Raw genomic sequence first — 27,634 nt, forward strand, 5'->3', positions numbered from 1 at the left:
AACTTTTCCGCATATGTCACCAGCACTGTATGCAAGCACCGGCCCTTTCTTGGGTTTGTGTCCCTTGTCTCCCTTCCCTGATGACCCAAGATTTTCCGAGCACTCTACACTTCTATCATTCTGTCACGACTTGAGTACTGCTCATCAGTATAGTTCCCGTGCCAAACTCGCGACGCTAACAAACTTAAGCTTGTTCAGCGCCGGACAAAACGTACCCTTTACTCCCGTCTTTTCGGTTGTCACAAGCTCATGCCAGCCTTCGAGGATTGCCTCAAACCCCTCTAGTAGCACACCCTGCAATACCAACACAACATTGCACTAGTCTATACTGCAGGGTGTTTGACGTCTCTCTGGACAGCACTAATCTTTCTTCAGTTCGTCTGAACAAGTGGTCAGCACAGCCTGAGCCCTCATCACGCCTCTATGGCCCTACACCACAACTCCATGATTATATCTGGCATGCAGAGCTTTCTCTCCACCCCCCTGGCGATTTGGATTCTCCTTCCTTGGAATCAGACTTCATTGGCACTCCTGTGTGTTGTGCACCTGTCGAATGTGTGCGTGTGTGCCGTGCTGTGTTATTGAGCAAGTGTGTGCGCACGTGGAGGGGATGGAAGTGTCTTCTGCATCCTGCAAATTCCTGCTTTAGATGGCTGGTTATCAGATGCTCTAACATACAGACATCAGCCTTCTTTTTAGTCTAGTGTGCCAAGTTACCACTAAGATTATTATTATTATTATTATTATTAGAATCATCACTTTGACCACAATGATTGTGTTGAAGCCAGCGTGACACATAATTCAAAATATTTCTGGAGCTTTGTGGGCTCTCTCTTCTAAAAGGAGTGCCAAAGATGTACGTCTTCTTCATGAAAATAGTGGCGTTGTCTCGAACACTGCTGATGCCTTTGCAGAAGATTTCTGTTTGCTATATGGTGTGAAATATGCTTCAAGTAATTTTCCTTCTCAGTCTGGCGCAGTGTATGCTAACAGTCAATGAAAACCTCGTTTCCAGGTATACGAAGTGCCTTAAGCTTTGCCTTACACTTTCCCTTTCTTGTGGTGCTGATGGTATTTCCTCCACAGAGCTTAACCCTTTGAGAAGCTGTGTACACAATTGAGCACAGCAGAAGCGTGCATCAATAGCAAAAGCACTGATGAAAGTAATGGTATTTAAAATGTGTTTCGTACATCTTGAATCACTTATTATTGGAACTGTGCTGCAATTTTGAATAACGTGCAGAATGTGTTAACAAAATGAGTGGGAAGGTAGACGGCTGGGTGTTGTATATTGCATGATTTCCACTCACCTGTTGTGTTTCTGAAATTCTGCTGTGTGCCTCCAACTACTAGAGTATGCCTCTGTAGGAGGGGGGTGCAATGAGCAAATCTAATTCTAACCTCATTGAACGCATCCAGAATACATTGATGTCTATCTTCAAGCACCGCTTTTGCCATTCTGGCGACCACAGTTGAGCCTTCTCAAATGTACTTCAACTCGCACCTCTAGATTCAAGTCTTAATTAATCGCACCTTTTGTTCCTGTATAAGGTGGTCCATGACATTATACATTCATTAAAGCTTCTTGATCATATGCATTTGTTTGTGCCGCAACAGTATACCAGGTAGCATTCCACATTCGTTGCCTGGGCTTGGTACAAGATTGTGCTAATAAGACTCGACTCTAAAACATACTTCAGAGTTCATTTCCTGTGTTTTGTGTATCTGTAGATAATCACGTAGGATTAACTCCCTTTTACTTTTCCGCGTTTCCTTTTTTCCCTATTTGTTTCTCTATCTTCCATTTTTTTTTGTTTACTACATTAATGTTTTCTCTACATTTTGTCTCACATAGTGCTCGTTAAGTGCACCAGTACAAAGGCTCTCTAGCTGTTCCTGGGCACTACAATAAAAATTTGAATAATTGATTATTATCGTAGTATAAAATTCTGCTTTTTAAGTATGTACTAGTATACTATTTTAGTGCAGTAGCTTTTGTGCAATAAAAAAAGGGCATGAATTAAGAAGAGAGAGAGAAAATGATAAATGAAAGGTAGGGAGGTTAACCAGGACTGAGCCCGGTTGGCTACCCTACACTGGGGAAAGGGAAAGGGGGACGGAAAGATTAAAAGAAGAGAAAGTCCGCTGGGGATATCAGTCGGTCACTCAGTCCGGATCACAGACGCTGACTCAATCCGGTATCTTTCAAATATCGCAGCAGCGCTTTTGTGGCCTTTTGTAGCTGCGATATGCAAGGCCATGGTCCCAAGATCTTGTTCAAGGTGAACGGCTTTCCATCTAGCTGATTGAGAGCTCTGCAGAGGTCTTGCCTTTCATCGTCAAAAGATGGGCAGTAGCACATTAGATGTTCTATGGTTTCCTCGACACCGCAGGCATTGCACTCGGCGCAATCAGCCATTCCAATCAAAAATGCATATGCACTGGTGAATGCGACGCCCAAACGTAAGCGGCACAGCACTGTTTCCTCATTTCGCGGAAGACCTGGTAACAGCCGCAGTTGCATAGAGGGATCGAGGGAATGCAATCGATGTTGAGTGAATTCAGGTGTGTACCACTTTTCCAATGTCAAAAGAGTGTGCTAGCTTGCCTAAGTGTTGGGCTGCGTCGGTCCGCGATAAAGGTATAGAAACAAGGGTTGCTCCTTCGTGGGCTTTCCTAGCAGCTTCGTCAGCGAGGTCGTTGCCGGAGCTACCGCTATGACCAGGCAGCCACTGAAACACGACGTCGTGTCCTTTCATGATCATGTGATGGTGCATTTCTCGTATCTCCGACACGAGTTGTTCACATGACCCGCGACGAAGAGATGACAGAAGACATTGTAAGGCCGCCTTTGAATCGCAGAATATTGCCCACCGATTAGCCGGTTGGTTATTAATATAATCAACGGCACCTCGGAGGGCAACAAGCTTCGAACCGGTCGATGTTGTCAAGTGAGAAATCTTGTATTGGATGCTTAGTGATCGTGATGGTATAACCACTGCACTGGTGGAGCTGGTCTGAGTGGAAGAACCATCCGTATATATGTGGACTCGATCAAAGTAGAAAGTGTGCAAACAATCCAGAGCTGCTTGCTTCAAGGCCAAGGTAGGCAGGACGGTCTTCTTTCTTATCCCTGGAACCGTAAGACGCACTTGAGGTTGTTTTAAACACCACAAAGCTGAGGCTGAACGTGCTGAGGGTGTGAAGCCCGATGGATGCTGACCTTGTTGGAGAAGGACGCCTGTGGTCGTCGTTCAGGCTTGAATTAAGAAAGTGCAATAATATGCTATGTGCCTGATCATATGCATTGTGCTATTAATTTCTTCTGAGTTTTAATAATGGCTGGCTACTGTATGCAGTGTTGTGCAACAAAATAATATGCCACAGCAATTATTGCGTGCCTCGCAGAACAAATTGAATATATCTTTCTCAGTCAAAACATCATAGCAGGCTGAAAACAATAAACTGCAATTTTTCTTTTTGTGGTGACGAAGTGTATAAATTGTGAAAATAACCTGTTTATATATTTCTTATACTAAGCAAATGAGCTGCTCCCGTAGATTCGAATAAGTGCTTCAATAGTACGACTTAGCAAAGTGCAACGAAAGACTCCTATTAAAACCCTCTAATTCTCAAGCTTGTATTATCTGACGGCATGTCATTTCATTAATGTAAAGAAAGGCAAACTTGATATGTGGAAACCAGTTACAATAGAACATGGCCCTTACACTGCGAAAATGTTTTGTAGCAATACACTCAATGTGAAGGCCTCCGGATGCGGTGTTGATGCATCAAAACAACCTAGAATAATAGAGGTGCTCCATGGGCGAGATTTGGCAGAATCAAGAATTGGGGGGAGACAAGATACGAATTACATACATTTTAACTATTCTAGTTTTTTTTGTGAGTGCTACAGGTGTTTCAATTCTGTTTTGCTGCTTTTCTCAGAACCCACTTTTCACGTTTCTCTGATGCACCAACAAGCATAATTATATTGACACGGATGCTTCATCTGTATCCGGTTACGTATTTCACCGGCTAAAAAATGTTAAACGTTATCGCTCGGTGCAGGATGCGCCTGAACGTATCGGAAGTTTCGCGAATGTTATCGATGGTTCTACTGTTGTCGACGAACCTTGCTAATCTGATTGCATACGCGACATGAATTGTGTTGTAGTTTCTGGAAGGCGCGCGGGCACCAGCGAATAGGCTGTAACTTTCGACGACTGCCGTATGCAAACCGACGCGCTTGACCCGCAGATGAGATTTTCTACGATTGCCGACATTGCTCGCCGCTATCGTTGCGATTGAGCCGGCACTATTTATTTACAGTCACTACTACGTGGCAATATTTCCAACACAGATTTTTTTCAGTTATACATTGCACGCCTAATTCTTACAAAGTTGGCTGTGCAATAAGCTACCAAAAAATGAAATGGTGCAACAGTTTTTGATATATGGCATCGTCGTGCAGGTGTTTGCAAAGCGATCTTGCAGACAGACGACATGCGAGCGCTGATCTCGATATTTTGTACACTATTGTTACTTCAAAAATAAAAAAAACTGGTGCGGCAGGTGTATATTCATTATTCAAACGTGTTTTTTATGTCTAAAAGCACATATAGATCACAAACTTATTGTTTCAAGCTTAGTTTACAGCAGGCTGTTTTAGGCCGGACTTTGACGGATGAAGACGGAATAGTCCAGTAACAGTGCGCCGCAGCCGAGGAGCGAGCTTCGGCGCGCGTCGGAGCTTGTCTCCAGTGGTTGCTCGCCCTTTCCCTCCAGCCCAAGCGAAGCGACGCATTCGCTTGCCAGCGCGCGCCGAAGCTTTCGGCGCGTGCCAGTGGTTGGGGCATAAGGTTTGTTGACAATTACTAAGATTTTGTTGGTGTTGGCCAAATAAAAAATAAATGCAATGGAAATGCGGCACCCTACATGCCATGTTTTATTAACTTGAAATGAGTTGCGACCAAAGATTCACATGTAAGTATTTGGTGATGGCATCTTTACAATAGAAAATTGAGGTACATGCACCTACCACAGACATTTCTTTGGCAGACATCTTTGGCTTCCCCGTCTGAAACTGAAAATGAACACACGTTCATGAACACAATTTTACTGTAGTTCTGAAGAGTACCGGTCTTGAAAGGGCAACGATGAGGTGCACGCTTGCATATACGCGTCATACATGATAAGAGTTCACTGAATACAGGCAAATGCAAACATCCGTGTGCCCCCTTGGACAACACTGATGGGTGGCTCATTCGCTCTAAGCCTGACTCGAGACAGCTCTGTGGCTGTCGTGCATTGAAGACTCCGTATAAGGCACTTTACACTGCAAGAATGTTGGAAGTCCCCCCGTGGGGATACTATAAGACCTAAGTAATGTTCAAAAGACTTTTTGGCGTAAAGAGACAAATTCGTATGACGGCCATTACCGTAGTGAAGAGGTGCGTACTGCATGTTTACGCTGCAAGAAATGTAAGGTATCCCCTCTGTGGGGACGCTAAGGACTCAAGTAACGAAAGTGTTTTTTTTAAGATGTTCCTACCTCAAGGATCCACTGTTTAATCTGCGAGTAACATGCAATATAGCAGTAAGCACAGAGTAACTTGGAGACGTGCGCATTGCACCTTTATGCTGCCAGAAATCCCCCCTTTTGAAGAATACAACTTGGTGCTATTTACCTTACAAATACTAAAGGAAATACATTTTTGGCGTAAGAGCCGAATTCTCATGAGAGGGTTGAAACCTCAGTAGACAATAAACCGAGGCAGAAAGCTACTTGGAAACATAATCCTTAAACTGCACCGGAGATTGTATATGACCTGCAGAGCTACGGAAGACTGGTTCTGGTTGTAGAGTAGGATCAGAGGAATTGTTACTCGCACACGAACTGAAATGTGTGTCGGTGTCCCGAATGCCTTAAGGAGCTGTGTCTTGGGAAGGAGTGTCGTATGGAAGTTCAGGAGACCTTTCTGCCTGGGATGAACCCGGTTGCGGGGGTGAAACAGGCGGTTGTAATGAAGTGGATGCAGCAGGAAAACGGATACCAGTAGGAACTGGAAGAAAAAGTGGAAATCTATCATCAACGCATGTGTCGGCATTGAAATCACTCCTTTCATTTGTCGTTTCATCCTGATGTACCATGTACTTCAACAGTTTAGAAGCATTCCAACGCTTGCCATTCTCAAGCTGGAAAGTACTTCGACCTACTTTACGATAAATCTTGAACGGACCGGAGTATTTAGGATCGGATTTCCGTGAGGTACGTACTCTAACAAGATGGCCGCGCTGAAATTGAGAAAATTTGGTTGCGCGACGACGACCTACATAATTATTGGTATTTTCCTGTTTTTGACGTACTCTTCTCTGCACTTCCTGGCGCAGCTTCGTAGAAGCAAATTCAGGATGAATTGGAGGCATGTTTGCGAAGTGCAGACGAGTTCGTGGTTGACGACTATGGAGCAGCATAGCTGGAGACGCACCGGTGGTCATGCGTCGAGTTAACCTGTAAATTGCCAATTATTCTAAGACCGCCATACTGAAGTCTCGCTGTTCCAAAATAGCAATCAGTATGAACTCTTTAATGACACGGTTAAACCGTTCTACCTGGCTATCGGCCTGTGGGTAGTAAAGAGAAGACAAGAAATGCTTAATCCCTCTCTCCTTCAAGAAGTTCTGGAAATCTGCGGAAACAAATTGTGGTTCATTCTCGGACACTATACCATCAGGAAATCCTTCTCTATTGAATATGGACATAAGAGTGCACATGATGGCTTCGGGTGTGACTGACGGCATAAAAGCAACTTATGACCACTTGGAATGATAGTCATCATCATCATCAGCCTGATTACGCCCACTGCAGGGCAAAGGCCTCTCCCATACTTCTCCAACTACCCCGGTCAGGTACTAATTGTGGCCAAGTTGTCCCTGCAAACTTCTTAATCTCATCCGCCCACCAAACTTTCTGCCGCCCCTTGCTTCGCTTCCCTTCCCTTGGAATCCAGTCCGTAACCCTTAATGGCCATCGGTTATCTTCCCTCCTCATTACATGTCCTGCCCATGCCCAATTCTTTTTCTTGATTTCAACTAAGATGTCATTAACTCGCGTTTGTTCCCTCACCCAATCTGTTCCTTTGTTATCCCTTAACGTTACACCCATCATTCTTCTTTCCATAGCTCGTTGCGTCGTCCTCAAATTAAGTAGAACCCAGCTCGTAAGCCTCCAGGTTTCTGCCCCGTACTTGAGTACTGGTAAGACACAGCTGTTATACACTTTTCTCTTGAGGGATAATGGCAACCTGCTGTTCATGATCTGAGAATGCCTGCCAAATGCACCCCAGCTCATTCTGATTCTTTTGATTAATTCAGTCTCATGATCCGGATCCGCAGTCACTACCTGCCCTAAGTAGATGTATTCCCTTACCACTTCTAGTGCCTCACGACCTATCGTAAACTGTTGTTCTCTTCCGAGACTGCTAAACATTACTTTAGTTTACTGCAGATCAATTTTTAGACCCAGCCTTCTGCTTTGCCTCTCCAGGTCAGGGAGCATGCATCGCAATTCGTCCCCTGAGTCACTAAGCAAGGCAATATCATCAGCGAATCGCAAGTTACTAAGGTATTCTCCATTATTCCAGGTCTCTGAATACTTCCTGTAAACACGCTGTGAATAGCATTGGGGAGATCGTATCTTCCTGCCTGACGCCTTTCTTTATTAGGATTTTGTTGCTTTCTTTATGGAGGACTATGGTGGCTGTGGAGCCGCTATATATATCTTTCAGTATTTTTACATACGGCTCGTCTACACCCTAATTCCGTAATGCCTTCATGACTGCTGAGGTGTCGACTGAATCAAACGCTTTCTCGTAATCAATGAAAGCTATATATAACGGTTGGTTATATTCCGCACTTCTATCACCTGATTCATAGTGTGAATACGGTCTATTGTTGAGTAGCCTTTACGGAATCCTGCCTGGTCCTTTGGTTGACAGAAGTCTAGGGTGTTCCTCATTCTATTTGCGATTACCTTAGCAAATACTTTGTAGGCAACGGACAGTAAGCTGATTGGTCTATAATTTGTCAAGTCTTTGGCGTCCCCTTTCTTATGGATTAGGATTATGTTAGCGTTTTTCCAAGATTCCGGTACGCTCGAGGTCATGAGACATTGCGTATACAGGGTGGCCAATTTTTCTAGAACAATCTGCCCACCATTCAACAAATCTGCGGTTACCTGATCCTCCCCAGCTGCCTTCCCCCTTTGCATAGCTCCCAAGAAATGATAGCCAACAATGACTAAAGCAAAACGTGCATACTGTGGAGCATGATCAAAAGGGCATATTATGTCTATGGCAAATTTTTGCCATGGTCTTAACGGCCATTGGACAGGCTGTAATGGAGCAAAATACGGTTTGGCAGATTTATTTGCTTGTTTAAACGCAAAGTAGTTCCCCACAAGTTCCTCAATTTGTCTATCCATGTGAAGGCACCAGTAGATGCCTCCCAGTCTGAGATTTCCTTCAGTGATGCTTAAAGGACCCTCATGAGCAATAGACAAGAGTTTCTAAAGCAAGGACGCAGGAGGAACAATACGTTCACTTCGGAGATGCAGATTATCCACGTAGGTCAATTTGCACTGTGCAGCAGCACATGCCTGTAATTCCTGCGGAAAATCCTCCGCAATTATGCATCCGTTTACTATTTTTCTTTCAATGCTTAGCAAACTGGATGTGCTTGTGTAGCTGTTTGGAACTCTTCCTGTGTAATACAAGATTCAAATTCAAATTCAAATTCTTTGTTTCTGCCTTGTACAAATACAGACAGCGGAGGCGCAGAAAAAGCTGTCAGAAACAGCTTGACAAAGCCGCAGCCCCCTTTCGCTTGGCAGTGGCTTCACAGCAAGGCTTTTAAAACAAAGGTAATTGCAGTGTAAGAACACTTATACATAATGAACAAATACAAAAGAAAACATAACAAAATTATACAATATTTAGACAATATTCACCAGAAAGAAGAACAGAACCTACATGGTAACATACATAGTACGCAAAGCACCGTTTGACGCACTGAAAAGATCAGATGAAGCCAAAGACACTATTTCCTCATCTCGTGCTGGTTAAGATTCGGGAAGGACAGGTAAGCGCGATAATGCGTCTGCAATGACGTTTTGGTCACCCTTACAGTACTCAATGGTGAAATTGTAATATAGTATTCTTGCACTCCACCTTCAAATACTTCATACACGCGGTCCAGAACCCTTTGAAGACAGTAATGTGACTAGAGCTTGGTGATCAGGTCGTAGTCTGAACTGTCTACCCCACAAGTAAACATGCCAGTGTTCACACGCAAAGAGACACATGGAAGCTTCCCGTTCGCCTACAGAGTACTGTCGTTCTGCGGAAGATAACGTACGAGAAGGAAAAGCAACTATAAAGAGCTCATTTCCGCATTTTTGCTGGAGGACGGCTCCGAGGCCAACATAAGAAGCATCAACCGTTACAATAGGAAGATTCGGTTGAAACATGCGTACCAACGGGCGTGATGCAAGTACGTCTTTGTCACCTGAAAACTGTATTCAGTATCCAGTCCCAGAGGAAGGCTTGTTCTTGCCTTAGGAGTTTCCTTAGCGGTTCCAATAAGTCGGCATACTGCGGGATAAATTTAGCGTAATATCCCGTGAGGCCCAAAATGAATGTAGAGCCTTTTTGTCTTTAGGCTGTGGTGCCTCCACGATTGCCTGGATTTTGCTGTCCATCGGTGAAATGCCATTTGCGGAAATTTTATGTCCTAGGAAAGTTAATTCTGGGACACTGAATACGCACTCGTGGTTAAGCTGCATGCCTGCATTACTGATTCTAGATAGGACAGTTTGCAAGTTTCTATCATGGTCACGTTGAGTGCGACCCCACACAAGAGCATCATCAAGGTAGCACAAGGTGCCTGGACAGTCTTTTAAAACAGAAGACATTATTTGCCGAAAAGCGGAAGGCGCAGATGCGCCTTCCGCTTTTCGGAAGGCGCATCTGGCGAAAGAGACCGTCGTGAGACCGTCGAAAGAGACGGTCTCACGACGGGGCCTGGCGAAAGAGACCGTCGTGAATGATGAATGTAGCAAGCTCACGGCTTTTCTCGGACAATAAAACTTTATGATAAGCGGACTGTAAGTCCAACTTACAGCATCAACGAGTCGATGCAACAGTTCGTCAGCCCTCGGTAGTGGAAAGGCGTCGATGACGATAGCCTTGTTGGGTTATTTAAGATCGACGCAAAGCCGAATGGAATTGTCTTTCTTCCGAACCACGACGAGCGGAGAAATCCACTCGGACGCTGAGACTCGTTCGATATCAGCTGACTCCAGCCGTTGCAGTTCGGCGGAGACTTGCTAACGGAGAACCAGAGGTAGAGGACGCAGTTTCGCTAAGACTGGTTGCACTGAAGCTCGAAGACGAACGCCATGGATGAAGCCCTTTACAAGTCCCAATTGTCCTGAGAACAGATGGTCGAACTCTGTTGGAGCGTTGTGCAGACGAGACGAAAGCTGAACGCTTGGGTCAGCTGGAACTCCTGATACTTGTTGACGTGTGAGCGAAGACCCTTGAATGTCAACCCAAAGCTTGAATGGCGCCTAAGCCCAGAAGAGAAGTGCCTTGGTTCGTGACGTGAAACGTCGCTATATACTGCAGCCTTGTTGCGGTACTTGACGAGCGCGGAGAAATGTCCTGAATGCAAATTTTTTTGCTGAAAATAATTCTTGAGCCGAAGATTAGAAGGAGATAAGGAAAAAACCTTGAAATGTTTTTCGTACAGGGAGCTGTTCATCAGCGACACCGTAGCTCCTGTATTCACGAGGAACTTGAGTGTAGTATTCGCAATGAGGACTCTGGCGTAAATTATTGCTTGACGGAAATTCAGTGCTTGAATTGTAAGCACAGACAGGACTGTAGTGGCCGATTCTGTATCGGCGGTAGCGGAAACAAGCTGCTTTAGAGCAGGGGCCTGTCGATGCGTCCGGTTCCTCGAATGGCAAATTGAAGCGCAATGTCCCACTTTTCCGCAGGCACGGCAGGTAACGTGCTTGGCCGGACAGCCTGGATCGAATGCACTGTGGTGAGGTGAACCGCATCGGTGGTAGTGGGTTACGATGTCTCGACTGGCTTCGCGGAGTTCGGGCCGTGCGCCATGTTGGCTGGCCTCCCCAGGTCGCGACTTTCCGCCATGCCGTTGAGCACCATCTTGAACCCGCCGGATCGAGGGAGAAGGGTAGCGGGAACCGCCATCATGCGCACCCGGGCGCGGAAGGTGATGGCTGGCGACGTCATCTTGGCGTTGCGTGAAAACGCGATGTACAGACGTGTTGTTGAAAACTTGGAAGTTCTTTATGGACTTGTTCTACGCTTCGTCCCATTTATTCGGCTTTCTTGAGCGTGAGAGAGAGAGAGAGTAAAACATCTTCATTAATTATACTTGAACGGCTAGAGCAGTGTGGGAGGAACCCTCAGTCAAGGTCCCTAAGATGATTCCGGCGATGTTTCGAGCCCGTTGTATCACAGCTCGGATGACCTCGGGAGGTCCGTCGCGCAGGGCATCGTCCCAGAGCTCTTTGTTGCGCAGGGGGTAAAGGAGAGTTGGCAAGGAAGGAAAGAGGTTTGCAGTGCACTCAATCGTGACGTGGAAGATTGTGGGCGAGCTGCCACAGCCAGGGCAACGATCTGCATAACAGTGTGGGTGGAATTTATTGAGAGAGACAAGATATAGAAAAGTTGTGGTTTGTAACTGGCGCGATGTCACTGTTTCCGCCGTGAGGAACGATCCTTCATAGAGCAACCTTTCTCGTATTCTTGCTGATGCGGCGCCTTGCAAGATTTGGTCGCGAAGGGCCTCGTCGTGCCAACCAAGTACCTAGCGCACAAGCAGGCGCTAGCCTTTATAAGGCGGTGACGAAGTCCTGAAAGGTTTCCCCGGGTTGTTGCTCTCTGTCTCTGAAGACAATACGGTGCACCAGGGGATTGGTGCTTTTTTCGTAATGCTGGTCGAAGATGCTAACAATGTCTTCGAAAGTAGCAGATGTCAGGTCCGTTTGCGACGCGAGGTCGTAGTAGAGGCGCTGCCCCTCACAGCTTAAGTTACTTAGTAAAATGGCTTTGTTCTTGTCGCCTTGTAGTGCCTCGCCTCTGGTCGCCTGGAGAAACGTGCAAAAATAACGTTTCCACGTGAGCCACGGTACCGCAGCAGTACCGGGTAGGGCAAAGAAAGGCGGCATGGCGGGTCCGAACGCCATGCTGGGCACCGAGAACAAAGGCGGGGGAGTTGAGGTGGAAGAGGCATCTTGCATGCCGGAAACAGCAGAGGCGCTGAAATAGGACGTAGGCAAGTCGCAGGCGCAAGCAGGAGAAGCGCACTGTTCACCTTGTCGCCAGTTTGTAGTATGTCTTCAACGGCGCGGGCGACCGCGAGACCTACGACATGAAGCCTAACGGCCTCCCGCGAAGCGCCGCAAAAGAAGAGCCGGATTGTACGACTCGGGGACCAGACAAAGGATGACTTTATTCCAGCGAGGGGAAACGCAGCAGGTGTACTTACAGCGTTTGGCGCTGAGTGGCGCCTTCGGACGTAACGATTCGAAACCGAAACTGGAAACCGACACACGACATCACATCATATCTGTACTATTTCCCACAAGACAGGGGGGTTGCAAAATGAGCAAAAATTAAAAAATAAGAAGATAGCCAAGTGCGCGCTCCCGAACTGCTTAACGCGCAAGTCCTGATAAAGTGTGACGATGGGCTAACTCGGCAGATTCTCCAAGCATCTGAGACAAGTCAAACAGGAGTTAGATGTGTAAGCACACCGTCAGTGGCCTGGACAAGAAGTAGCTTTTTTTTAGAGATGCCCCAGTAGGGTAAAAGAGACGGGATTTGGTGACGAAATAAAAAGCGCGGGAGTTTCAATCAAGCAATCAGTTCACAGTGCAGCTGCGTCCACGTCTGTTTGTTCCAGTCTGTGTCTGTGTTCTATAATTTCTGCTGCTGCAATACTCGAATTGATTAGTTCACCAAGGACCTCGCTGAAACCAACTACGAACATCCTAATTGTGACGCATGGAAATAGGGAAAAAAACACAAAAAGTGGTATTGGTGTTCAGTAATTATTTTAACCGCTTCTAACTGGAAAAAGGAACGTAAAAATTTCGTATGAAATGGCACGAACCATGACTAACCTTCCCATTTCCACGGAATAGAAACACGTAACCTATACCTATGTCAAGACATTGGGAAGCATAGCGGCCGTACCACAGGTTCTAAAACTTGATTCATACTTTCCTTTTTTGAAAATCTGTGCTTGGATCTAACACAATTAATTTCGCAAAGTTTTTTTTTTCATAACTTTCCTCCCACTCTCACTAAATGTCATATTGGTGGCATTTGTAGTTCTGCCAGGACAACGGGGTGAATTTTGCCTTGGTCGATCGTCATACACACTCGTAACCCTCTAGATCGCTTGCATACGTAATTTATTACCACAGCCCCAATTACCTACCCACTTTGAACTTTGCCTACATACCACCCATTACGATGTCCTTACTGTCATTAAACAAATCAAGTGCCTTGTTTAGTTCACATAGGACACCAGGCTAATCCAATATACGTATCGCGGATACCCACCCCCATAAGAAATCAATACTTATTCGTAACGCTTTTAAATAAGACAGAAACATTAAAGCTTCGCGACACATTGCAATTAAGCTGCGCCAATTGCTTCTAAGTATAAAGTCTGTGAAGCGCATAACAGTAATCTTGGGAATTCGGGAAGCGTAGCTGATAACGGCAGCTTGATACTTTCGAACGCTTACTTAAGATTCTTCCTTTTTTTTTAAAAAAAAGCTGTATTTGAGCGACACTCATTGAATATCACACACAAACTTGTAGCCTTCACCCTATGTTCGCAATGTTTGACCTCGGTTATAATTGTAATTTTGCCAGAGCAGCGGTGTAACTTTTACGCCGCTCATAGAACACACTAATAACGCTCCGAACCACCTGTGTACGTAACCTATTCCAAAAAGGTGCATTTTATCCACCTAATTGGAACGTTGCCTACACATTACCCATACCATGCCCATAATTTTCCATAAATATGAACAAGGTGCCCTGTTTAGTTCACCGAAGACACTGGAGAAACAAACTGATCCTCGTATGGATGAGCAAAACTAGGGGAAAGAACGATGGTTCAGTAATTATTTACAACGTTATATTTAAAGCAAGTATATGAACGTTTCGCAACCCTTTACACTAAACTTGTGCCTATTTTCACGGATATTGAAGTTCGTACCTCGTGCAGTTTTAGTAGTATGGGAAACATTTAGAATCACGGCAGTCTATGACCCTGGAACGCTTGAATAATTAACTTTCTACAAAAGCTGCAGTGAACCCACCAAGATTAAACATTTCTCGCTCGTCACTTAGAACATGATTCCTACTTTCACGAAACAAAAACACCGTGCTTCGCATTCTTGACCGAGGAAACCTGGAAACGCAACTAAATACATTGTCTAACGCATAATACTTGGGAGAAAGCAGGTATTTAGTAAATACAGGGTGTTTCAGCGAACACTCAAAAATTCTTACAGGTTGCATGTGGCAGATAGCACAACTCTAGTTCATGAGGTGGCCTACTCGAAGAGGCGGACACTACTTGTGCAAAAAGTGGAAATTAATAATCGACTAATTAACAGAAAATCACTAATCACGTTTCTAAGTAACAACCTCAGCCCATATTGATATTTACAGATTCTAGCCGTTGAGTTCGCAAGGGGGATCCACATGGAACTAATTCTCAGTTAGACGCCAGTTTCGAGATGTTAATTGCCGGACTATACAGAGAAATGCATTGGCGTCTCAGATTCTTCAAGTGCTAGATTCTCTAAATGCTCGCAGATCCTCTCAGATGCTTCAAGTGCTAAATGTTCGGCCACAGTTCACAGAGCTGTCGAGGCCGACTGACTTGTGCCAAGTGTAGTGACAATGAACATTCCTCTGGAACATGCCAGAACACATCGTGTCAACTGTGATGGTGAGCACGCCGCACACTCGCGGTCGTGCCCATCATGAAAAAAAAGGAGAAATAAATTGTAACCGTGAAAGTTAAGGACAGGCCGCCATTGGAATCTAAACCTGGCAACGTTTAACACTAGAACGTTATCTAGTGAGGCGAGCCTAGCAGTGCTATTGGAGGAATGAGAGGGCAGTAAATGGGATATAATAGGGCCCAGTGAAGTTAGAAGGAAAAATGAAGCATATACAGTGCTCAAAAGCGGACACGTCCTGTGCTACCGTAGCTTAGCGGAGAGACGAGAACTAGGAGTTGGATTCCTGATTAATAAGAATGTAGCTGGTAACATACAGGAATTCTATAGCATTAACGAGAGGGTGGAAGGTCTTGTTGTGAAACTTAATAAGAGGTACAAATTGAAGGTGGTACAGGTCTACGCCCCTACATCCAGTCGTGATGACCAGGAAGTCGAAAGCTTCTATGAAGACGTGGAATCGGCGATGGGTAAAGTCAAAACAAAATGCACTATACTGATGGGCGACTTCAATGCCAAGGTAGGCAAGAAGCAGGCTGGAGATAAGTCAGTGGGGGAATATGGCATAGGCACTAGGAATAGCAGGGGAGAGTTATTAGTAGACTTTGCAGAACAGAATAATATGCGGATAATGAATACCTTCTTCCGCAAGCGGGATAGCCGAAAGTGGACCATAGGATGGTAAGAACTCGAATTAGCCTAGACCTAGGAGGGAACGGAAGAAACTGATACATAAGAAGCCGATCAATGAGTTAGCGGTAAGAGGGAAAATAGAGGAATTCCGGATCAAGCTACAGAACAGGTATTCGGCTTTAACTGAGGAAGAGGACCTTAGTGTTGAAACAATGAACGCCAATCTTACGGGCATCATTAAGGAGTGTGCAATAGCAGTCGGCGGTAAATCCGTTAGACAGGATACCAGTAAGCTATCGCATGAGACGAAAGATCTCATGAAGAAACGCCAATGTATGAAAGCCTCTAACCCTACAGCTAGGATAGAACTGGTAGAAATTTCCAAGTTGATCAGCAAGCGTAAGACAGCTGACATAAGGAAGTATAATATGGATAGAATTGAACATGCTCTCAGGAACGGAGGAAGCCTAAAAGCAGTGAAGAAGAAATTAGGAATTGGAAAGAATCAGATATATGCGTTAAGAGACAAATGCGGCAATATCATTACCAATATGGATGAGATAGTTCAAGTGGCACAGTAGTTCTATAGAGATTTATACAGTACCAGTGACACCCACGACGATAATGGAAGAAAGAATAGTCTAGACGAATTTGAAATCCCACAAGTAACGCCTGAAGAAGTAAAGAAAGCCTTGGGGGCTATGCAAATGGGGAAGGCAGCTGGGGAGGATCAGGTAACAGCAGATTTGTTGAAGGATGGCTGGCAGATTGTTCTAGAAAAACTGGCCAACCTGTATACGCAATGCCTCATGACCTCGAGCGTACCGGAATCTTGGAGGAACGCTAACATAATCCTAATCAATAAGAAAGGGGACGCCAAAGACTTGAAAAATTATAGACCGACCAACTTAGGGTCTGTTGCCTACAAAGTATTTACTAATGTAATTGCAAATAGAATCAGGAACACCTTTGACTTCCGTCAACCAAAGGACCAGGCAGGATTCCGTAAAGGCTACTTAACAATAGAACATATTCACACTATCAATCAGGTGATAGAGAAGTGTGCGGAATATAACCAACCGTTATATAGAGCTTTCAATGATTACGAGAAAGCGTTTGATTCTGTCGAAACCTCAGCAGTCATGGAGGCATCACGCAATCAGGGTGTAGACGAGCCGTACGTAAAAATACTTAAACATATCTGTAGCGGCTCCACAGCCACCGTAGTCCTACATAAAGAAAGCAACAAAATCCCAATAAAGAAAGGAATCAAGCAGGGAGATACGATCTCTCCAATGCTATTCACAGCGTGTTTACAGGAGGTATTGAGAGACCTGGATTGCGAGGAATTGTGGATAAGAGGTAATAGAGAATACCCTAGTAACTTGCGATTCGCTGATGATATTGCCTAACTTAGTAACTAAGGGGACGAATTGCAATGCATGCTCACTGATCTGGAAAGGTAAAGCAGAAGGGTGGGTCTAAAGATTAACCTGCAGAAAACTGAGGTAATGTTTAACAGTCTCGGAAGAGAACAGCAGTTTACAATAGGTAGCGAAGCACTAGAAGTTGTAAGGGAATACATCTACTTAGGGTAGGTAGTGACCACGGATCCGGATCACGAGACTGAAATAATCAGAAGAATAAGAATGGGCTGGTGTGCGTTTGGCAGGCATTCTCAGATCATGAAGAGCAGGTCGCCATTATCCTTCAAGAGAAAAGCGTATAACAGCTGTGTATTACCAGTGCTCACGTACGGGGCAGAAACCTGGAGGCTTACGAAAAGGGTTCTACTTAAATTGAGGACGACGCAACGAGATATGGAAGGAAGAATGATGGGTGTAACGTTAAGGGATAAGAAATGAGTAGATTGGGTGAGGGAACAAACGCGAGTGAATGACATCTTAGTGTAAATCAAGAAAAAGAAATGGGCATGGGCAGGACACGTAATGAGGAGGAAAGATAACCGATGGTCTTTAAGGGTTACGGACTGGACTCCAAAGAAAGGAAAGCGTAGCAGGGGGCGGCAGAAAGTTAGGTGGGTGGATGAGATTAAGAAGTTTGCAGGGACGACATGGCCACAATTAGTACATGACCGGGGTAGTTGGAGAAGTATGGGAGAGGCCTTTGCCCTGCAGTGGGCGTAACCATGATGATGATGCTGAAAGTTAAACGAAATATCTCCTTGAAGGAGGCACGGCGGCGGGTGTCATACCTGCCAAAGAACACCCTTACCGAAGTGACGCTTCAGGGGGCAGCGCCACAACGGCTTCCGGCGGCTGTCCGGCCCACACAAAGTAAGCCGGTGGTTGCGCCATCCACCCCCATGGTGGCTGCTGCCAGCGCTGTTCCGCCGTCCCAGATGAAGGGGCCATCGACCTCCGGGCTGGTGGGCCCAAGGGCCTCGCCCCTTGAGAAGAGGCCCTTGAATACACAGCATCACACACACTATCAGTACGAACACACAAATCCTATATACAGTGGAATGTGAGAGGACTTCTACATAGTGTCGACGATATCACAGAACTACTCCATAAGCATAATCCAAAAATGCTGTGTGTTCAGGAAACACATTTAAAGCCCGCACAAACTAACTGCCCGAGACAGTGTGCTATCTTCTGTAAACACCGTGACAACGCTATGGCATCGTCCGTAGGTGTAGCAATAATTGTAGGTAAGTCTGCTGCTTGCCAGAATCTTTCTCTCCAGTGGCCCCTCGAGATGTTGTCTGTGCGAGCGATTCTTTTAACAAGTTAAAAACCATCTGCTCAACCTACATACCGCCTCATTGATATCTCAGGAAAACAGAATTTTACGCGCTAATTTGTCACCTCCCACAGCCACAGGTTATCTCTGGTGATTTTATTGTTCACAGCAATTTGTGGGGAGACTCCCGGTGTGATGCACGTGGTCATCTCAGAAAACTTTCTAGTAACCTCTGCTGCGCGCCTATTCAATAAAAAAGAGCTCACCTATTACAATATCCACTACAATTCGTATTCTTCCATATATTTAACGATTGGTACTGCGACCCTCCTTCATTGCATAGAATGGAATCTCCTCAAGCATTCATTTGGGAGCGTCCACTTTCCTGTAACACTGAGCTCAATACAGGAATGTGACAGTTCGCCTCACGCCCCGCGTTCGAAAATACCATCGGCCGATTGGAAAAGTTCTAAAGCTTCAACTCATTTAACACATTTTATGAACATTTTTAATATCGGTGACGCATTAGCGCTTCTTACCGCTTCTATTCTCGACGCAGCTCGAAAATTTATTCCACAAACAAACTGCCTCCCATGTAAAAGACGGGTCTTTTGGTGAAACGAGGACTGAGGACAGAACAAAGCGTGGGGCGTACTGCATTGCTCCCCTAATGCAGAAAATCTCATACAATTTAAAATCATTAAATCACAGGAAAGGCGAACGTGAAGACGAGTCAGGAGGACTAGCTGCGGGAGATTTATATCCGACATAACATATCACGCACAGGAGTCCGCAGGGTGGAACGGCCTTAGAAGGCTTAAGGGGCAGGAAACACCCATTACGCCTGGTCAGTGAACAAGGAAGCAGCTCGGAACACCAGGCTCACGCTCTCGGTGAACACTTCCAGCATGCATGTGTCTAGCTCGAGCCAGTACTCCGAATCATTTCTTAAACACAGATAGCTGAACGCAAGGCGCTGGACCGTAAGTGCACAAAGAATTACGCTTATAACCTTTCTTTTAGTATCGCCGAGTTAACAGCTTCGTTGAACGTGTGTAAGAGCTCTGACCCGGGAGCCGACAGGATCATGTATGACATGATTAAAAACCTCCACGCAGACACACTAAGGACGCTCCAGTACTTTTTAATAAAATTCGGACTGCGGGGACCTTCCAGCTGCGTGGAAAGAAGCTGTCAATTGTCTTACCTGTTCCAAAGTAGGGTAAAGATCCCTCCTCCGTGTCAAGCTACTGCCCAATAGCGCTTACGAACTGCCTTTGTAAGCTTTTCGAAAAAATGGTTAATCACCGTCTCCTACATGTTCTCAAATCCAACAAACTGCTTGATCCGTGCCAGTATGGCGTTAGGAAAGGTATCTCGATGACTGACCATCTCATGCGTATTGAGGGCGCCATTCGCGGTGCCTTCATTCATAAACAATTATTTCTGTCGGTATTGCTTGATATGGATAAGGCAAAAGATATTACCTGGTGTTGCAGGGAAAAGACGGGGAAGGCGGAAGATGGAAATTCAAGACGATGAGCAAAACGAGAACAAGGTGAAAGCAGGAGCCAACGTTTCGACAGGTAGACTTGTCTTCTTCAAAACTTCACCTGGCGTTAGGGAATATTTCCGAAATGTGAATCCGCGGAAACATGTTTAGCTTAATTGAAAGCTACCTTTCTAACCGGACATTCCGTATTAAACTATCAAACACTTTGTGTAGGCAATTTCTACAGGAAACCGGAGTGTCGCAGGGTGGCGTACTTAGCTGCACCCTCTTTATTGTTAAAATGAATCCTTTGCATTGCTATATCGCACGAAGTTTATTTTATTGCGCATACGTTGATGACGTGCAGATAGTATTCGTCATGTAACCTGTCCATCTGTGAGCGACAAGTGCAGCTAGGCCTGAACAAACTGTCTAATTGGGCTAATGAGAATGCATTTAAGCTCAACCCCCAACAGAGCGCCTGCGTCCTGTTTACAAGAAAAAGATGCCTGGTCCCGGAGCCCAATATTGAACTACATGGACGACGCGTTCCTGTGAACTCCGAACAGAAATTCTTAGGTATCATACAAGACTCAAAGGTGCTTACTTTATTTCCCACGTCAAGCACATTAAAAGTAAATGCCTAAGAGCAATTGATATCCTTAAAATCCTGCCGTACACAACATAGGGTAGGGACAGAAAGTGGCTCATGGCTCTGGACAAGACCCTTACAGGCTCGCGTTTGGACTACGGCGCTCTAGTCTTCCAGTTTGCTCCACCTAGCGCCCTCGAAATGCTAGATTCTGCGAGCCATCTAGGTATCGGCCTCACGACCAGTGTCTTTTCATTCATTCATTCATTCATTCATTCATTCATTCATTCATTCATTCATTCATTCATTCATTCATTCATTCATTCATTCATTCATTCATTCATTCATTTCAGCATTCATCTTTAAATGTACAAATGGAGCAAAAAGCCGCTATTTTAGGCGGCTTGACAAAGGCCCCTGCCCCTACTGTATGTGGCAGCAGACAGTTTGTGAACACTTTTCACGCAACAATACACCGATACATAAAATATATTTTGAAAAACATTTCTAAAGGCATGTTAACATGCGTTCTTGAAAACACACTATAACCAACATATTTTTTTACCAGCAATACACGCCTAGCTCTCTTAACCAAAAATTACAAATTATTGTAAGGTGGTGAAACAATACATTTCTCAAGGCACATAACAATATATAAAAGCACTTTCACATACAGGACAAATACAAAATAATTCCATACTTAAGTTACAACCAAGAAAAGGAAATGCAAATACAACGTACACTAATCACATGCAGTAGCACGGCTAATGAAATATTCCTTCAAAATTCGCCGTGTAACAGTCCTAAGATCCACGTTTTCTTTTTCAAGACTGTTCAGTAATACCGATATTCGACACGGTAGTCTGTCCTTTTCATGATTAGTTCGTCAAAAAGGCATGGCCCAAGTTTCTCGCTCCCGAATGTCGTATTTGAGGTGAAGAGGTTTGCTTAGATTGCAAAGATTAGTAAATCCCGTGTGGCCTCGTTTCACGCTTTCTTTCTATTTCAGAGCAAGATTAAACTGATAATTGTAATGAAATGGAAGAATATGAAATTTAGAAAAGAATGTACTTGTATTACTGCCGTAAGAAATACAAGCAACATGGCGCAATGTTTTTTTTTTCGTTTTTGTAAAAGAGATAATGTCTAAATATTTCTTCGTAACGTTGTCTCCCATGCAAAACTACAATAATTTGCATGAGAAATAAACATGGTGTTATGCAGCAATAGCCATAGTTTTAACGGAAGAACATCTCGAAGCCTACAAAGCGCACCGCATGCTTTTGCCACACTTGCTGCCACGCATTCTACGTGTTTGTCCCACCTTAAATGCTGATCAAAAATCACTCCCAGTGTTTTCACGCCCGCGGTGACGTCAATTCGTTCTGATCGATAGAATATGTTTAGATTACGATTTACATTTTTTTGGGCGGGTGCAAAAAGAACAGCTTTGTTTTTTTTAGAGTTATTCTGTAAAGAATTTGCTTTGCTCCACCAATATAGTTTATCAAGGACGGTGTTTGCTAGTTGTGATAAGTTATCAGCATTGCACAATTGAAAGAAAAGACTGGTGTCATCTGCGTATATTATATAGTGTGGTAGGTTACTGATGTTTGTTAAATCATTCAAATTGTAACGTAGATTGAAGACGCAGTCTTAGAAAATAGGCACTTCGCTTTAATGGCTGGCCAGAAGAAGAGCGTGCAGCTTAGGCGCTTCGTCGTCTTTCATGGCGCCGGCCTTTGCGCGCGCCGTCCCGCGTTGCGGGAGCCCCACATCATTGTATCGATTGCCCCCTATGCGAAAAGCGACCGTCTCGGTCGCATGAAAAAGTTCTTTCAGCGACGACAAGAAATGGAGCTCCTCAGGTGCATCTCGGCGTTCACGTACGCGCATAGTAGGGTTTCATGCGCACTACATGAACATCAGCGCGAGGACGACGACGGGGCGAACCGGGGTCAGAACTGCAGGGGACGACTTCGTAGGTCACGTCACTGAGGCGGCGTGTAACCTTGCAGGGAGTAGAATGCCGGCGGAGCAACTTTTCCGAGAGTCCACGGCGACGGATGGGCGTCCAGACCCACACGCAGGCGCCGGTATTGTAATGGACGTCACGTCGACCCTGGTTGTAGCGAATGGTGTCGGTGTGCTGTTGGCTCCGGATACGATGCCGAGCAAGCTGGCGTGCTTCTTCGGCTCTTTGTACGAATTCTTCCGCGTGTTCGCTGGGCGGGCTATTATCAACCAGAGGTAGCATGGCGTCAAGTGTTGACGTGACGTGGCGCCCGTATACAAGTTCGAACGGCGTAAACTGTGTAGTCTCCTGTACAGCAGTTATACGCGAAGGTTACATAGGGTAAAATTTCATCCCACGTCTTGTGCTCTACGTCGATATACATGGAAAGTATATCAGCCTGCGTTCTGTTCAGACGTTCAGTTAATCCATTGGTTTGCGGGTGATACGCAGTGCTTTTGCGGTGAGAGCAATGCGTCAGCTGGAGAACGTCTTCCATAAGTTCGGCTGTAAATGCTGCACCGCGGTCGGTGATTAGAACAGACGGTGCACCATGTCGTAGGACGATGTGCCGTACAAAGAACTTGGCCACTACATGTAAATACAGCTTTTGAAGAACCCTTGTACACAACGTAACGAATTCACGTAAGATATAAATCGACATGTTGCATTTGTCCGCTTTGAACGGTCTAATGGATGCCTTTTACAGAACCGTGATATCTACTCTTGATGCGGAGCTATTAATTTGTAAACTTCGCGCTTCTTTTTCCCACTTTCGAATCTCTCGAACTGTTCTAACAACATTCAGGCTCTTAATGGAAAGTCTGCTTCCAAAAGTCACTAGAAATTACCTTTCTTTCTAGAATCCAGCAAATATCAGTAAAATCGATCCAGGGGGTTATTTGGGAAAAAGCGTTTCGGCGTTTTACATCTATTTGAATAGGCCACGCCAGAGTTGGGCCCGAGTTAGAACTTCCTCTTAACGGCTTCGCTATATAAAGAATAGGAAAAAGAAAACAAATGCCTCAGCCGTCAATACCGCCGCCCATGATTTTTGTCACGATGACAACGTCACCATCGGCATGGCTCCTTGAGCAGCTACCAAGCTGTTCACTTTTGTTATCTTCCTTTCCTCGGCGGCAGCGCATTGTCTTGATGCCAGCGACGCGCTATTTCTGCACGATCATTGCGTCATGGATCGCTTCTGCGACCAAGCAAGCTTTTGGTGGCACACGTTCACTGCTATATTGACAATAAGAATTTAAACTGCTTGCCTTCGAAACGACAGCGCGAATGAAAACCGAAAGCGGACTGGCCGGCGACAAAGAACATGCTCATGGGGCCATACTATTGATGACAGCATCACAAAAAGGCTAGGTGCGGTCAGGTTGACTTTACTTGTTTGCAAGTAATGACTGACGGGCTAGTCAATGATTGCAGCGCCACAGTTTTGTCTAGCATCTTGTAGGAAACTCACTGGCTCACCCTCACTCTTGCATTCGCACATACAGCATACGGCACGCGGCGATGATATTATCGCCCTTGGACTTTACACGGGACCTCACAGTGACGCCAACGGCAGAAATGTGTCTGGAGTGTCCATATAATTGCTATGGCAATAAAAATTTCGCTGCCTAGGGTTGCTAGAATTTTTACTTTCTCCTAAATGCAACAAATATCGCATTTGATTCGGTCTAAGGGTTGTGTCATAAAATTATTGCTGCCTTTTACACGTGTTTCAACAGTAGAGTTGGATTTGCGCTAGAGCTTCTTCTTACGCAGTGCTTGAACTGTTATGAGGAATGGTTATAGTGACCCTTTTTTTTTGCGGCAATCCCGTGAGCGTTGCCACGTTTGATCAAGTGCCTCCATTACCTACAATGAGTGTGTATGACACCGGTGCTTGCTTAGAAAACTTCTGTTTCGGGAGCTATCGTAGACTGTCTGGGTGGACAACACGAAAGTTCGGCCACAGCTTCAGAGAGCATGTAAAAGCGCCTGAAGCCTGTTTCACATGATGCGATTTTCGTCGCCCCGGAAGTGCGATTTCCATCGTTTGCGACTAAAATCGCAGTCGCAGTGCCAACTTCGTGATTTTCGCCTGGTTGGTCGCACCGTCGCAGCGATCCCTGCGATTTTCCCTCGAAGTTGTGCGGATAGCTATTTCGCCGGTTTGTTCTGGGAAATGGCGTCTCGCTCAACAAGTGCAATGTGTGGAGACATGAATTACCGAAGCGGTACATATGCGAAGGGAGAATAAAAAACTTGTACCACAGATTAAATTCTCCCATTTTTATGTGTTCGGTGACATGCTACGCAGCAAATGAAATGCATTTTTACGTTTGCTTCATAAATTTTGCGAGTTTTTTTGCGAGACGACATGACCTTTGGGGTCATCATAATTTTCTTTTATTGAATAGCATACAAAAATCACGCGTACAGAGCAGCTTAAACAATTTCAACCTCGGCAAGGGCAAATGACAAGACAGCAAAGTAGCCGAAGTTTCAACGTTGTGCTGAACGCGGTACCATTTAGTTGCATTTTCTTGTCGGTTTTCATGCATGAGTTTCACGATGCATCTTGAAAGGTTATCTTACCTCACTTACTAAATTTGACAGAGCAAAAGCGTATGCTATCATAATGATTTTTTTATGATAGCATTTAATCCGTAGCTAGAATAAACAGCGTCGTTAATTTGTTTTCGAATTTACATGCACGTTAAGTTGCACCTCTTCTCTGGAGAATTTTTTTATCTTGCACTGAAACCAACAAACATTGAATATGTTGCGGGCTTTGTATCCTTACTGCACCAGTATTAACATTTGCTTTGAACGATATGTAACTATAACGCTAGTAAATTAAGTAAATGATTTGCTTGCTATAGTGGCACAGTGACAACGTACACTCCTGCACCGTCATGTAAAACTCGTGCAACAATGCGAAAAGCAGGCAAACAGCCTGTTCTTGTGGGGATAAAACACTAGAAAACGGCACGTTAAAGATAAGTAAATCAAAACTGTGCAGTGAAGTCAACCATTTGCATCCCTTCCTGTGAAATTTTGAATAATTTAAGTACAAACAGTTCTTGCACGTTCCCAGCTGATCAAGTGTGCAGAAACATTCATGCCTTACATGTTTCTAATAAGTTTGTGATCACATATATTAGTGTGTAAACCTATATAACAATATCTGCTGTGATTACTATTTTTATAAGTAATGAAATACCCCGTTATTTGCAAGAACATATCACCCGGGGATTTTAGAAGTTTCTGCATTTCAACTATACAAAATATGTGGTTTATTCAATACAGAACCACAAACAGCTTTTTTGCAATGACAAACGTATTCCAAGTTTTACCTGCATACAGGCAAGAAAAAAATCTATAGACAATAATATTGCTCCACAATTTATTCACCTGCCACTGTGGCTACAGCATTCCGCAGTTAACACAAGGCGAGGGGTTAAATTGCCAGCCATAGAAGTCGCATTTCGATGGGAGTCATAGGTTAAAAAAGGCATTAAACTTCTGAATACTATAGCATAGGGGGGGGGGGGGGGGCATGCTTATGCGAAATCTAACACCAATCGAAAGCAAAGGGCACAATTGTGAAACAACCATCTTTCGTGATAATTCGAGTGTGTACACATTCATTGCATCAATATGTATTGTTCAAGAGCACTGCACAAACAAGCATAATCAGGTATAGCAAGTACTCCATCGGGAAGCTGGTTCTACAGATGCATAAATGTCAAGACATGAATGCTCATACTACGTCGCACATACAGCACAAAGAAAACCTTTTTCAAGAGTTGTCCCTTCTGGCAGATGAGTGGGCCATAAGCAGCAGAAATTTTATTGCAGGGCATCACGTAATAACACTTATGAAAGAATGAAGAGAGTGAAGAGGCTTTTAACAGCAGTACCTCATCCTACTCTAATAAGAGGAACAATGAGCAAAAAAATTTCTGGTAGAGCACTTAAGTTAAACAGTAAATTTTTGAAAGACAGAAAATTCCAGGTGAGAGTTGGAGGTACATTTGGCCCACCCCCATACCAACAACACAGGCATACTACAAGAAGTACTACAGCCTATGGTGTACTACAGTCTATCGGAAAGTTATCTTACACAGAAATCAAGAATGATGCAACAAGCTCTCGACAACACTGCAGACTTTCTTGGCCAGTCTGGCCTCTCGCTTTCTGATAAGCCGGCTTACATCGACGTCGGAAAAAATACTAGAATCAAGAACTACCCCAGGTTGCACATTGTGCTCCACATACCTGGACAGAGAGAGAGAAAATAATGTAGAGAAAGGCAGGGAGGTTAACCAGAGGTAGTTCCGATTGGCTACCCTGTGCAGGGGGAAGGGTTAAGAGGGATAAAAAGAGAAACAGAGTAGAAGGGGGAGATAGAAAGAAAGGGAGACAAGCACGAACAAAGGGCGTACACTACAGAGCGGTAGGGGGCGGCATTCTTAGAGTCTGTCGTGAAGCCCCGTGGACCGCAAGAACCTTACTAGCGCGAGTAAGGCCTTCAACGCGGATGTTCTTTCGGAGCATTGGCCTAAAGCTTTTAGTTCTGAAAGTGGACGATTGTCCAACTGGTCCAGCACTCCGCACATCACTTGTCTCTCAGCACTGTATCGCGGGCAGGCACAGATAATGTGTGCGAGCGTCTCGTCGATGTTACATGTGTCGCACGTGGGGCTGCAGTGTTGGCCATTCCTATGAGGAAAGCATAGGCGTTTGTAAAGGCAACGCCTAGCCACAGACGGTAGAGCATAGTCTGTTCACGTCGGGGTAATCCAGGCGGGAGGTGCATCCCTATGTCCGGAGACAACGAACGCAACCGACACATTGTGAAAACATTCGAGTCCCACAGGGGCAAAGTACACTCACGGGACATCAATCGCAACTGAGCCGCAGCGTCTGTTCGCGAAAGCGGAATGAAGACTCGTTGACCACTTTCATGTGCAGAACGGGCGGCTTCGTCGGCGTGGTCATTCCCGCTGATGTTACAATGTCCTGGAAGCCACTGAAAGATTATGTTGTGTCCCTTGTCATAGCTTTGGTGATATATGTGCCGAATTTCTGAGGCCAGTTGTT

The 27,634-nt window shown here is 44.9% G+C and overlaps 1 protein-coding gene across 2 annotated transcripts in view; it reads right to left on the reverse strand.

The window, feature by feature from the left end:
- Window positions 1-27,634, reverse strand: part of LOC139048641 (skin secretory protein xP2-like) — a 105,066-nt gene that overhangs the window by 14,951 nt on the left and 62,481 nt on the right. Inside the window, exons 3-4 of one of the 2 annotated variants that reach the window (XM_070523099.1) lie at window positions 17,957-18,145; window positions 5,735-6,065 (exon numbers count right to left, since the gene is read on the reverse strand). In XM_070523099.1, the coding sequence (XP_070379200.1) occupies window positions 5,969-6,065; window positions 17,957-18,145 (286 nt within the window). In that variant the 3' untranslated portion in view covers window positions 5,735-5,968. Of the gene's footprint in view, window positions 1-5,734; window positions 6,066-17,956; window positions 18,146-27,634 lie in introns of those variants that run through there. The other variant, XR_011507846.1, reaches the window with a different exon arrangement.

This window comes from Dermacentor albipictus, chromosome 8 (assembly GCF_038994185.2).
Source record: "Dermacentor albipictus isolate Rhodes 1998 colony chromosome 8, USDA_Dalb.pri_finalv2, whole genome shotgun sequence".
Classification (NCBI taxonomy): domain Eukaryota; kingdom Metazoa; phylum Arthropoda; class Arachnida; order Ixodida; family Ixodidae; genus Dermacentor; species Dermacentor albipictus.